The sequence below is a fragment of the Prosopis cineraria genome, unplaced genomic scaffold (assembly GCF_029017545.1).
Source record: "Prosopis cineraria cultivar Desert tree isolate PC_DT_omini unplaced genomic scaffold, ASM2901754v1 PC11, whole genome shotgun sequence".
Taxonomy (NCBI): Eukaryota; Viridiplantae; Streptophyta; class Magnoliopsida; order Fabales; family Fabaceae; genus Prosopis; species Prosopis cineraria.
The window spans coordinates 20,332,083-20,344,479 of NW_026555342.1; the positions used below are offsets into that span (position 1 = coordinate 20,332,083).

The 12,397-nt window shown below is 32.1% G+C and overlaps 1 protein-coding gene, 1 long non-coding RNA gene and 1 pseudogene across 3 annotated transcripts; all 3 read right to left on the bottom strand.

The window, feature by feature from the left end:
- On the bottom strand, window positions 1-1,014 carry LOC129286290 (BURP domain protein RD22-like; annotated as a pseudogene).
- A 182-nt stretch (window positions 1,015-1,196) lies between these two features.
- LOC129287138 (uncharacterized) lies at window positions 1,197-1,694 on the bottom strand. 2 transcript variants are annotated; one of them, XR_008587600.1, is made up of 3 exons: window positions 1,557-1,694; window positions 1,334-1,444; window positions 1,197-1,251 (listed from the first exon to the last, which is right to left on the bottom strand). It is a non-coding gene; the product is annotated as an uncharacterized LOC129287138 (long non-coding RNA). The 2 variants fall into 2 exon arrangements; XR_008587601.1 differs by having other exon boundaries at window positions 1,207-1,266.
- Window positions 1,695-8,086: 6,392 nt separating this feature from the next.
- Window positions 8,087-11,996, bottom strand: LOC129286733 (BURP domain protein RD22-like). Its single transcript, XM_054922739.1, is given in 7 exon segments — window positions 8,087-8,678; window positions 8,680-8,703; window positions 9,295-9,553; window positions 9,771-9,876; window positions 10,000-10,062; window positions 11,745-11,839; window positions 11,958-11,996. Coding segments are annotated over 3 exon segments (597 nt in total). The 5' UTR covers window positions 9,382-9,553; window positions 9,771-9,876; window positions 10,000-10,062; window positions 11,745-11,839; window positions 11,958-11,996; the 3' UTR covers window positions 8,087-8,192.
- Between the last annotated feature and the right edge of the window lie 401 nt (window positions 11,997-12,397).

Below are 12,397 nucleotides of genomic sequence, written 5' to 3' on the forward strand. Positions count from 1 at the left end.
AAAAATAGAAAGCTTATTTAAATGACACACAAACAAGACATACCATCTACAAACGCGCGTGCTCTCTCTCTCATTCACTCACCAGTCACAACAAGTCTAGAAGAAGAATGAGTGAGTAGTGAAATTCACCTAATCTGTGAATTCATTTGTGTTTGAACCCACGCAATGGTGTCTTGAAAAAGGAAGTGGCATATAGGAACACTCCCTGGTTTCACTTTTAGCATTTGGAAGGCCAAATGTTTTGGATTCCACTGTGACGTGTCTCTGTGACATACACTTACAGCTTTCATTCTGCTTCCATCAGCCCCCTTCAACGACACCATATAGGTGACTGTGTTCTCTATTTTGTGACAGTAAAACACTGCATACACATAATTTAGCTTGTGGCACACCACTGCTTTCGTCTCTACTGCCACCTTCTTCACTCCATGCATTATTGTGTACTCTTGCTTCTTTGTTTCATTCACCACTTCAGTAGACCAAGCTTCCACGTGTCTTTCAAGCTTGGAAGCGATAAAATCAACCATGGATTCCAATGAAGTGGCACAATACTTCTCCTCTCCTTTAATCCCTGACTCCTCGCAAAGTTTAATTGTATTATTCATAACCTCAGCTTTTACTGTCCCAGCTTCACAACGAATTTGTTCAATATCTCAGCCATCTATTAGTAAAGAATCACAGATACATAAATTATCTATTTTTCCTCTCTTAGTTTCTGAATATCAATGTTCACAGACATGGTTGAATGATTCTAACACTACGTACCTTGCTTGAAGTAAAGGGAATGAATTTCAAGATTTCTCGAGGCAGGAAGGATGCTTGATTGGAGGTTTGCGTGAAGAACAAGTTCATTCTGTGACCAGCCTTCAAGTCCTTCTCCAAGAAGAGAGAGCTGTGTTGTCGTTATCGTGTAGCTTGTTCCGATTGTTCTTTTAAACAATAGTTGACGCACCATATATCTTCTAGTCTGTATTCGGTCCCGCCATGGACAGTGGTGCCATAACCTGACTTCATTGTCAGCATTAACTATCAGCACTTGAAGCGAAATGGATTTGGATTCATAAGTTGCACAAATTCACTCATTCAATGAGTATTTTACATGGCATGATAACAACAGTTTGATTCAATAAAAAAAAAAAGCAGCAAAAGAAATATTAGAGATAAAGAAATCAAAGAAGTCCTTAAGCTGTAGTTAACTGAGTGCCAATTTGCCAGTTTAATTGGTGGGTCAGGTCAGGTTTTCATTCATGGCTGAAAAGAAGCATACTGTGCTTGTCATGTGAGTTTCAAAATTTGCATTAATAAGGTACCTACAAACTTTAAAAATACTAACCAGTTGGATGGAGGAGATCTCTGATGGATTTAGGCATGGGAGTAGTGGGAAGCATGGACTTCCAATAAAGTTCAGAAGTAATAAGGTTTCATGTGCAGCATCCAGCACAACCTGCAATTTCATAAATAAAATATAAATTAAATACTCATTCACATAATTGGTTTCATTAGGGAAAATATAAAATAAAAAAAAGGTGAAATCATGAAAGGAAGTCGAAGCTCACTATGTAAAAAGCAATGATGGGTAGGAGTGAAAACGTCATTGTTGGAGGAGCTCCTTTCTGAAGCTAAACTAATGTGTTGATGATGATAGAGACAAAAGCTAGAGGAATTATATAGAGGGAGAAGGCCAGGCATCTTTTTCTTGTACAGAGATATGGGACTCGGCTTTGGGTCCGAAAATATCTTTTGGGATATTTCATGTGAGTGGATTTGGGGCAGATTCAGCAAATACTACAGAAAAAAAATTTGAGAATGACAGATAAAAACAATACAAGTAGGCATATGATTTAGGACCACAAGATAGAGAAATTACTGTAAAGCAAGCTATTAAAAATCAGATTAATTATTAAATCGATTAAAAGACTGATTTAAGGGTAATAATCTAACCAAGGTCAAACCAGTTATTAATTTATTTAATATATTTTAACTATCATACTTTCTATTTGAAATAAAAAATTAAAATAGTAATAATAATAAAAATATATTCTAAATTTATTGAAACTAAAATTAAATAAAGAAAAATATAATCATCAATTCTTATATAATTTCATTGGATTTTGCTTTTAATCTTTGTAGTTTTTTCAGTTTTTTTCAATCTCTATAGTTTCAACAAGCTTGGGTGATATTTGTTCCTCAGGTCATTGAAAACACTAGGGGGGGGAACTACAAAAATTAAATGCAAAATCCAAGAAAACTATATAGGCCAATGATTGTGTTTTTCCATTAAATAAAAAAAATGTGAAAGAATGAAAGAAGATTAAATAAGGATATTTTACTTGTTAAAAGCTTTATTTTACATGTTAATTCTCTTATATTACTCGTTTCGCTACAACATATTGATATAAGAATATTTTAGTCATTTTGTTTTATAATTTATTTCAATTCAAGCCCAGCATACTGTAGTGAAATTTTATGTTGTGTTAGGTTTGATTTGAGAATATGTCACATCCAATGAATGTCCTTAGATAAACTCTCCTTATATTGTGAAATTTTTGATGTTCTATATGATAATTTTTGAGTCAACTACTAATCAAAATTAATTTTTTTGAACGTGAGGATTTCTAATGCATCATTTACAAATGCTAAAAGAAGAATTACACCACATGTAAGTTTAGAATATTAAAAGCTTATAATTGTATCCTTAAGGGCAATGTTTTGAAAACCGGACTCGCTAATGAATCAGAAAAGCTAATGGTTTAAAGTTCACATGGTCTAACCTGTCAAATTGAACAGTCAAGCCGGTGATACGATAATCAAATAAAAAATATTATATATAATATTTAATATATACATGCATATACATTAATTAATAATAGAAAGTCAGGTCATTGGATGTTAGACTCTACGTCTTTAAGGGTCTGTTTGGTTCAAGAGGAGGGGAGAGAAGAGGAGGGGGAGGGGGGCTCCCCCCAACCAAACAAAGCCTAACTGTTATCATTTACCATGAATGTCAGGAGGAGACGTGCAAGAATAAAAAACGTGAGAAGGTCATGATTTTCAAAAGTTTTAAACTTCCCCCGATCTTTACCCTTCATCTTGTCTGGAAAGAGTCCTCATTTCAACGAAGCATGTTTCTTCCTCTCCTGTAATGTCCAACTCTTCCATTTCTAATGACAAACTTTCATCATTTCTTCAATATTATCAGTAAGTTGTTTATTCTTTAATACATAAAAAATCTTCCTCCTCTCCCTTCTTATCTTGCCCTTTTCTCCTCATCAAAGCTCCCTCTTCTCTTCTCTCACCAGAAAAAAAATCTCAACAAAATTATAATAACCATCAGGTTCAGGTTCTAGTCCAATAGCAGTTTTCTGATCTATTCTTAGCTCAATATGGTCCAATTCGATCACAACAATGGTTTTTTTTTTCTTTAAGAGAACTGAGCCGTTGTTGTGGCCGATCGGCAGTTGAACCCTCCGATCCGCTTTAATTTTTAAAACACTGTTTAAGGGACAAAAACCTTTAACCCAATTTAAAATGTTCATTAAAAAATATTAAAACAAACGAGTGGATGAGGTTATGCTGATTCTTGATTTCTAAATAGTAGTAGCATTAATTATTGAGAGTAATGGTGAGAAATTCAATGCTTTGTTGACAAGTATCTTAGATGTGATGTTAATTTGCTTCTGAACGAAAAAAAGTCTTTGCCGCCTAACACATCTTATTCTAGATATCGACATATAGATATGACACATTTGGCCAAATTGGGACCTATTTTGAAAGTTCTTCGTATGATAATTCTCGACTACTCCTTGTTCATGACTCATTAATTCATCCGAGTGTGACATCAAATTAAAGATCATTCATTGAAGAGAAATGTTAAACATTTGACTTCAAACTCTCAAACCATGATTTCAAGGAAAATTTTATCATTTTTAACCCTTTTTGTTTTTGTGGCAGTGCTTATATGTACATATATAGGAAAAAAAATAATTAAGTGAATGTCTTATTAAAAATATCAATAAGTTAATGAGATTATTCAAATTTTAGCATATAATAATGTTAACATTAATTACTAACTTTGAACATAAGAGATTCAATTATGATGTGATCAATAATGCTAGTTTATTTAATTTTGAACAAAGTATTTATATTAGTTGGACCATCACATCTTATTCTCGATATTTCAATGTATATCACACTTCCACCCAACAAAATTTTCTCACGGGGACCCATTTTGAAAGTAGGTACTTTGGCACATTTACTTATGAGAAAATGATAATAAAATTCCTCCGAATTATATAGATAACAATTTGGTCTCTCAAAATGTCATAATACCAATAAAATCCTTAGAAACCTCTTTGTCAATAGCTTTTTTAGGGAAAAGACTATTTTATCCTTATTGACAAATTGTGATTTTTGTTCAATTCTTATGATTCTTTGAAGAAAAGTTGTGATTCTTTAAATAAAAGTTATGAATGGAGTTTGTTATTTTGAAAACTTGTTTTTCAATAATAGAAATTACATTTGACAAATTGTGATTTTTTGTTCAATTCTTACAATTTACAGAATAAAATTGTTATTCCTTAAAGAAAAGTTGTAAGTGGAGCTTATTTTTTAATAACAGAAATTACACTTGACAAGTTATAATTTCTTGTTCAACTCTTATGATTTACAGAACAAAAATTATGATTCCTTAAATAAAAATTATGATTGGATCTTGTTATTTTAAATAAGGGTAAAATGGTATTTTTTTTAAAAAAGTTATTGACAAAGAGGTCTCTGGAGACTTGATTGATATCATGGTATTTCGAGGAACGAAATTATTATTTATATAATTTGAAAGGGTTTTATTATTATTTTTCCTTTACTATCTAAACGTATCATAAAAGTTGTTTCTGAAAATTTTTAATAAATTATGTTGCAAGTTGCTGTTTTTGCAAAAGTTTGAGGACCGGGCAAGTTGCTGTTTCCACAAGCAATGCATTCACACACAAACACAGAGACACACCACTGTTTAGATTTTCATCTATTTTAGAAAAGGGAGAATCACATTAAAAAATATTCAAAAAAATTATTTATAGATAAGCATCAATATGAAATAGATATTGTTAAAATAGGAACGTGATTTGTCTTTTCTCAAATGGGATTTGCTATTAATCTTTATTTATAAATAATTTGCTGAAGTGATCATTGGATGTGAGTTTTCCTTTAAAAAAATTGAATTTGCTCAAAACTCTCTGAATAAATTATAAGGGTCCCTTTAAAAAAAGTTGTAGGGCCCCAATGCATGCCATGCATGGATCCATGCACATTCACTGATTTCTTTTAAATTTGTCTCTTCTGATCAATCTTAGAAAGTAACCATACAAGTAAGATAACTTAAATTTATTGATTTATTGATAATGTCTAGTCATAGTCATCAAGCATGCGTTGACATAATTGTAAATCAAATAAAGGAAAACAAGTCTTCTTAATAGACATTTAATAATTCTATATAAGCCTTATTGGGTGACTATACAGATTTTTAATATGTCATTTTATATTATAATAAATTTGAACAAAAGATTTATATACATATATATATATATATATCTTAAACTCTTAAAAAATAAAAAAATTAAAATCTATGATTTTTGTTAATAACAATTGTAAGATTTTATGAGAATATTTTATTTATATTTTTTCAGAGTTCCTATAAAATCTTTAAGGCAGCACATGCCTTTGAAACCAAGCGAAGCTTCATATAATTGCTCGCTCTATCACTTTCATAAAAATGCCAGAGCTACGCGTTTATGCCATTCATATCACTGTGTCTAAGATGACATTAATTAACAGCACATTGGGTTGCCTAAAGGAGACGGCATATGAATAATGAAAGCATACAAATGAGTGGTTAACTTATGCAATATCCATCACTATCATAATCATAACCATAATCATTTTTTATTTTATTATTTTTTGTTAGGAGTACAAACATAATTTTCCATTCATATTTTCATTTATACAAAACATAGTTGTTGTTATCTCATGCAATACCCACAGTACTGCGTTTTACCCATTCTGATGTGTTCAAACCCTCCTAGCAATTTTTAGAAGTCTCAACATGTTTCTACGCGTCGGGTCTGGATAAAGGATGTTACAATTTGCTGAAATACGAAAAGAGTCAAGAAGCTCGGTCCTATTGATTTGTATAGAGCAAAGGAAGTATATATACATATATAGAGAGTCAATTTTTGGGAGTACAGGGACTCACATGAGGTGAGATAAACAAGGCTCATATAAAGATGACGAGATGACTACTTGAATCCAAAGCCTTCTCGAATAAATGTGCAAGACTTCTAGATATTTAATTAGCTTTGCAGGACCTTTATATGGATTGTTTTGATTAATTTATATGGATTCTTTATATAAAGGTATAGTAATATTTTTGATTAATTTTTGGAACATCGTCAGGGTTCTCTTCAAAGCACAAGGGTACTTTTTTATTTTGGTTCAATAATACAATCTATTCCCATGATTTTTTTAGGATTAATGAGCAAATAGGACCCTGAACAATTGCTCGAAAATCACCTTAAATCTTGAACTTTTAAAATATGCAAAAGAAACCTTAAGCTTTTAAATTCAAAGTGAAATAAACCCAAACCATTAACTTTTTAACATTGTTACTATCCACGCAGGTACTATTCAGGGTTTATTTTCCTACGAATTTAACCATAACTGTTACAGTACCTGCGTCGATAATAACAGTGTTAAAAAAGGTAACAGTCAAGGTTTATTTTGCTATGAATTTAAAAGTTTATGATTTATTTTTCATATTTTAAGAGTTTAAGGTTCAAAGTGATTTTTAAGTAAGAATTCAGGATCCTATTTGCTCATTAATGCTTTTTTTTTAATATGAACCAAACGTTTTTATCCTTTTGCATCCTCTTTCCTCCATAACATCACAAACAAAATAGTCTTAAACATCATTCTATTCCCATGTATTCTTTGAATCAAACGGGCCCATAAGAGACCTAGACTGATACAATGTTTGCAATATAAGGGAAAAGCTGTACATTAATCAGGATGTAAGCAAGGCTATAATAAATGTCACAACTTGGGTATTAAAACTACCACTAACATTAACCATAGCTTAGACTTGTTTCCTCATTTGTTGCTTACCTTCGTTTAAATCTTTGATTCGATTTGATTACTTTTAGCTCAACTTAAGTGATAAATGAGGGTAGAACGTCACTCATCCACATTAATTAGTATTAAAATTGTATTTTAATTAAATTATACTTCCTCCTATAGAATGTTTTCTAGAAAATTATTTTGTCCCTAAATATAAAGGGTGTCATAATATTTTTAAGTAATTAGATAATTTTGCTTTAATCTTGAAAAGGGAGAAAATATTAATTGTGTGATTTACCTACCGCGACCATAACATTAATTGTGGCATTGTTAAGAGTAAGACTAGAAAAGTATTATGATTTTATGTGATTTTGATTAAATAATAAACTTTTATTAGTACGTGAAATTCAGTTAATTGTGATTTTATGTTATAGTGTGACACATATTTTTAATTTTTAGTATTTTAAAAAACTTATTTGTAATTTTTTGAGTCTTATATGTAATTTTCCCAAATGGTCAAATTGATTTTAAAAACTGATTTAATTTTGAGTCTTATATTTTGAGTCTTTAAAAAACTGATTTTATGTTCACTAATGGTCAAATTGACAATCTATTAACAACGAGGTACTTAAAGGTGGCATATAGGGTGATCAGTGGACTTAACCCTTAATTTTATGTATGGATTTGAATATTTAGTTGCTTATGGTAGATTTTTAACAAAATTTTTCTATTATTTTCTCCATTACTGTATTACTGTAAGATATTTTGGGCCATCAATTTTTTTGTGGCTAAGTTGTATAAATGAATACTCTTAAATGAGATTCACTTTCTTTATTCGTACAAAACGTCTATTTTTCTTCTATTATAATTTAAACCCATTCTAGAGAATCAAATTTGTTCCTACAGAGATTGAAAATGCATGTCAAAGGCAGAAGTGCACGTTGTTTTTGCTCTTTTTATGGTGATGGCTAGTAAGAAAGAACGATAATTAGAAGGCTTAATTAAATGATACACAAGTAGTACATACCATCTACAAACTCTCTTATTTAAACGAGTCAGCAGTGAAATTCACCTAATATGTGAAATCATCTTTGAACCCACGCAATAGCGTCTTGGAAAAGGAAGTGGCATATAGGAACACTCCCTGGTTTCACTTTCAGCATTTGGAAGGCCAAATGTTTTGGGTTCCACTGTGACGTGTCTCTGTGACATACACTCACAGCTTTCACTCTGCTCCCATCAGCCCCCTTCAACGACACCGTATAGGCCACTGTGTTCTCTATTTTGTGACAGTAAAACACAGCATACACATAATTAAGCTTGTGGCACACTGCGACTTTGGCCTCTCCCACCTTCACTCCCTGAGTTATTGTGTACTCTTGCTTCTTTGTTTCCTTCTTCCCCTCCGTAGACCAAGCTTCCACATTTTTCCCAAGCTTGGAAGCGATAAAATCAACCATGGATTCCAATGACGTGGCACAATACTTCTCTTCTCCTTTAATCCCTGACTCCTCACAAAGTTTAATTGTATTATTTATAACCTCAGCTTTTACTGACCCGGGCTTCACTGCCGAATTTGTTCAATATCTCAGCCATCTGTTAGTAAAGAATCACAAATACATAAATTATCTGCTTTTCCCATCTTAATTTCAAAATAGGAGTAAAAAGTCAATTTTCCCTTTAAACCTTTTTTGAGGAGAGCTAGGCACTCTAATGAATTGCAGGGCAATATTCTCTTGAACAATTTTTCAAGAGGAAAATTGCCTCCATCAGAGACCCATCATCTCCATTATCTGCTAACATACTTGGAATAGTTGTGAGACCCGCACATGATGACAGTGAGGCATTTTAACCCATTTTGCCACCACTTACTACTAAAATCATTAGGCTTGGTTCCTGCTATTACCACTGTCATTTCTAGCCCCTTTAGCCCGCATCAGTTAGTCAAAATGGATCAGAATACCTTATTGTCACTGTGCGTGAGCTAAGATAGCAGATAATGGAGTGAAGATTATGGGTCTCACAGAGGAGTGATTTTGCTCTTAATGAAAAAAATTGTTTAAGGGACATATTGCCCTTCAGTACAGGATACCTAACACCTAAAAAAAAGTTTGAGAGAAAATAATCTTTAACTCTTCAGAATATCAGTGTTCACAAACATGGTAGAATGAGTCTGACGCTACCTACCTTGCTTGAGGAAAATGGAATAGATTTCACGACTTCACGAGGCAGGAAGGATTCTTGGTTGGAGGCAAGCGTGAAGAGAAAGTTCATTCTCCGACCTGCCTTCAAATCCCTTTCCAAGAAGAAGAGAGTTGTGTTGGGGTTACTGTGAGTTTGGTATCATATCCAGAGTCAGCATAACAAACCCGAAAATCGCAACGTCTTGTGCCTAATTCCACTCGGCCACTGTGGACGGTGGTGCTATCACTTGACCCAGCATTGACTATACATGAAAACGGAGGGACAATTTGTCACGCTTCTGGTAAATTTGATAATAGTGTTCATTTTGCCAATTTTTTATGTATTAATTACATTTAGTTTCTAATAAATTTGTGTGCAAATATCTCAAAAGACAATATAATTTTGAAATGGAGGGAGTATCATTGGTGAAGTGAACATTGAAATTCTAAGAAAACTACTGATGAAGAGTGCAATCTAACCAGCTGGGTGGAGGAGATCTGCGATAAATTTAGGCATGGGAGTAGTGGGAAGCATGGACTTCCAGTAAAGCTCAGGAGATAAAGCAGCATGCGTTACTAATGCAACCTGCAATTTCAATATTTCATTTATTCAATATAATATGTAAAAATATAAATATTCATTAGATTTAGATTCATTGGAAAAGAAAAAAGTGAAAAAGAAGAAGAAGAAGAAAGAAAGTGATCTCACTATGAGAAAAGCAACGATGGGTTGGAGTGGATACTTCATCATTGGAGAAACTGTGTATTGAAGCTGCAAATAATTATCAGTTTAAGAGATTAAATAGAAAGAGGGAAAATGGTAATCAAATATTGTCAAGAGATATGGGACCCAGACTTGGATATCAATTGGAAATATACATGCGATGTGTGGATACCATGCATAGATCATATATGAATGGTCGACAATTTAAAAAACTAATAAATGTAATAATAATAATAACAACAATAACAATAATAATAAATTAATAAAATATGAACCATTCACCAAGATATTTTCCCTATGTGGTACGAGAGATAACAACAATAAATTTTATCTTATTAGGCAAGGTCTATTATATGGATTGTATGGCATCATTATATTCTATCAACAACCAAACCTTTTGGTATATAATAATTTTGTAATTTTAAGGACTCAATTAAAATTAATTTTCTTATTGGAGATTTATTTGTAATTTTTGGAGCACTGCATGTAATATTCCCCACTTATTAATGGTAAACTAACGGTTTATTAAAGAAGAGATGATATTACACCATTTTTAAATTACTCAAGGATGAATTAGGCTGCCTTTTTTAGGGTCATCAGTGTGTACCTTAACTTTATGGGTTTGAATATTTAATTAGTTATTTATGGATGATCTCTGACAAATTTTTCTATTATTTTCTCCATCACTACAAGATATTTTGGGCCATCATTTTTTAGGCTAAGTTGTTTGAATATATACTCTTACAAGAGACTCACTTTTCCTTGTACATAACACTCTTATTACGTTAAACTGTACTTCTAATTTTTAACTTTATATAAAATTTTAATTTGATCCTTTAATTTTATAAAATATCTTTTAGTCCTCCAACCCTAATACCACAAAAGTAAGATTAAATAATAAATTTGCCTCAAGGTTTTTCATTAGGTATAATTTGTATTCTTAACTTTTGATTAATACAGTATTTTCTCTAAAAGTTTTTAGAAATGGTGCAATTTGTCGACTATTAATTGAACAATTTATACTAAGATTAAAGAGCAATTTTGTCTTGAAATTTTTTTGAAGACACAAGTAATACCCTAAATTTTCAATTGGTACAATTTTTTGGGTTATCAATGTTGAATAGAAACACCCGGTGTTGAATAGAAACACCCCATCGTGGCAGATGTTGAATAGGAAATTGCCACAAAAAGGAAAAGGAAAGAAGGAAAAATAGAAGGAGCTAGAATTTTTTTTCAGCTAGGACATGATTTTTCAGTGGTTTAGAAGTGAATTTGAGGGTTCTAATTACTTGATTAAGCTTTGTCTCTTGTTTTTCAACCTTTTATCACACTCCAAAAATAGACATGATTGGTATGGGATATATGTACAAACATACATCCCTTAAACTGTGATAAAGGAAACTTTAACTTAATATTTAATATTTATTTTTAAAATTTAATTAGATTTATATTCAAATTTTTAACACCTTTAATAATGTTCACCTATGAGGAAAGTTTCAGTAATTTTTTTTTTTTTGTAGAAATTTCTACAATAATAATGTGAATATCAGAGAGTCCGTTTATAGTTAAATCTAATACATCAACAAAAGACATGTTAGAGTCATGCCTTTTACGTTTTCATCTTAAAAAAAAAAAAAAAAATTATCGATGCAAATTACAACTTCAATGTTATTATTCCTTACTCTCACACGCACAACAGACCAACAATGGAAAGGTTCAAGACTCTTCACCTCAACTCAGTTAAGCTGTGCAGTGGCGGATCAACAGAGGTGATGAAGTTCAATAACAGACCTTCAACCAGCAACCCCAAGTCTTGCGTGTTTCCCTTCCCATAGACAAACTTAGATCATATATAGCAGCAAGAGCAAGAAAAACAAGAAGCATTTCAACGTGCACCCATGGAGCGAGCAGAAAAAATGATGAAAAACCAGGGAAAAACTCACGAAAGTGGCAAACAACACGACGAGGGCACATCAGCGGCGGTGACTGGCATGAACGACGACAACCATCGATTGAGAATGAAGAAGGCAGTGATTCGGTGGGTGATAGAGCAAGGTTCTGTGCAAATCTCTCAACTCTTTTCTGCTCCAGAATGGTCGAAGAAGGAAAGAAAGAAGGATTAAAAATATTCTGGTTGTGATAAGGGTAGCTTAGTAATTTCATAAGGTAAAAAACACAAATTGAGCTACTTGGCCTGACCAGGTTCGAAGCTGAGACCTGATGAAATAATACATATTCAGCCGCCACCACATCAGCTTCTTTCTAGTCCGAATTATTCCAAGAGTTAATATAATTACTATTAAAACACAAACTTACATATTTAATTTTACTTAAAATTCTTGGGTTATCACAATATATGAAGATAAAAAAAAATCAGAATGAT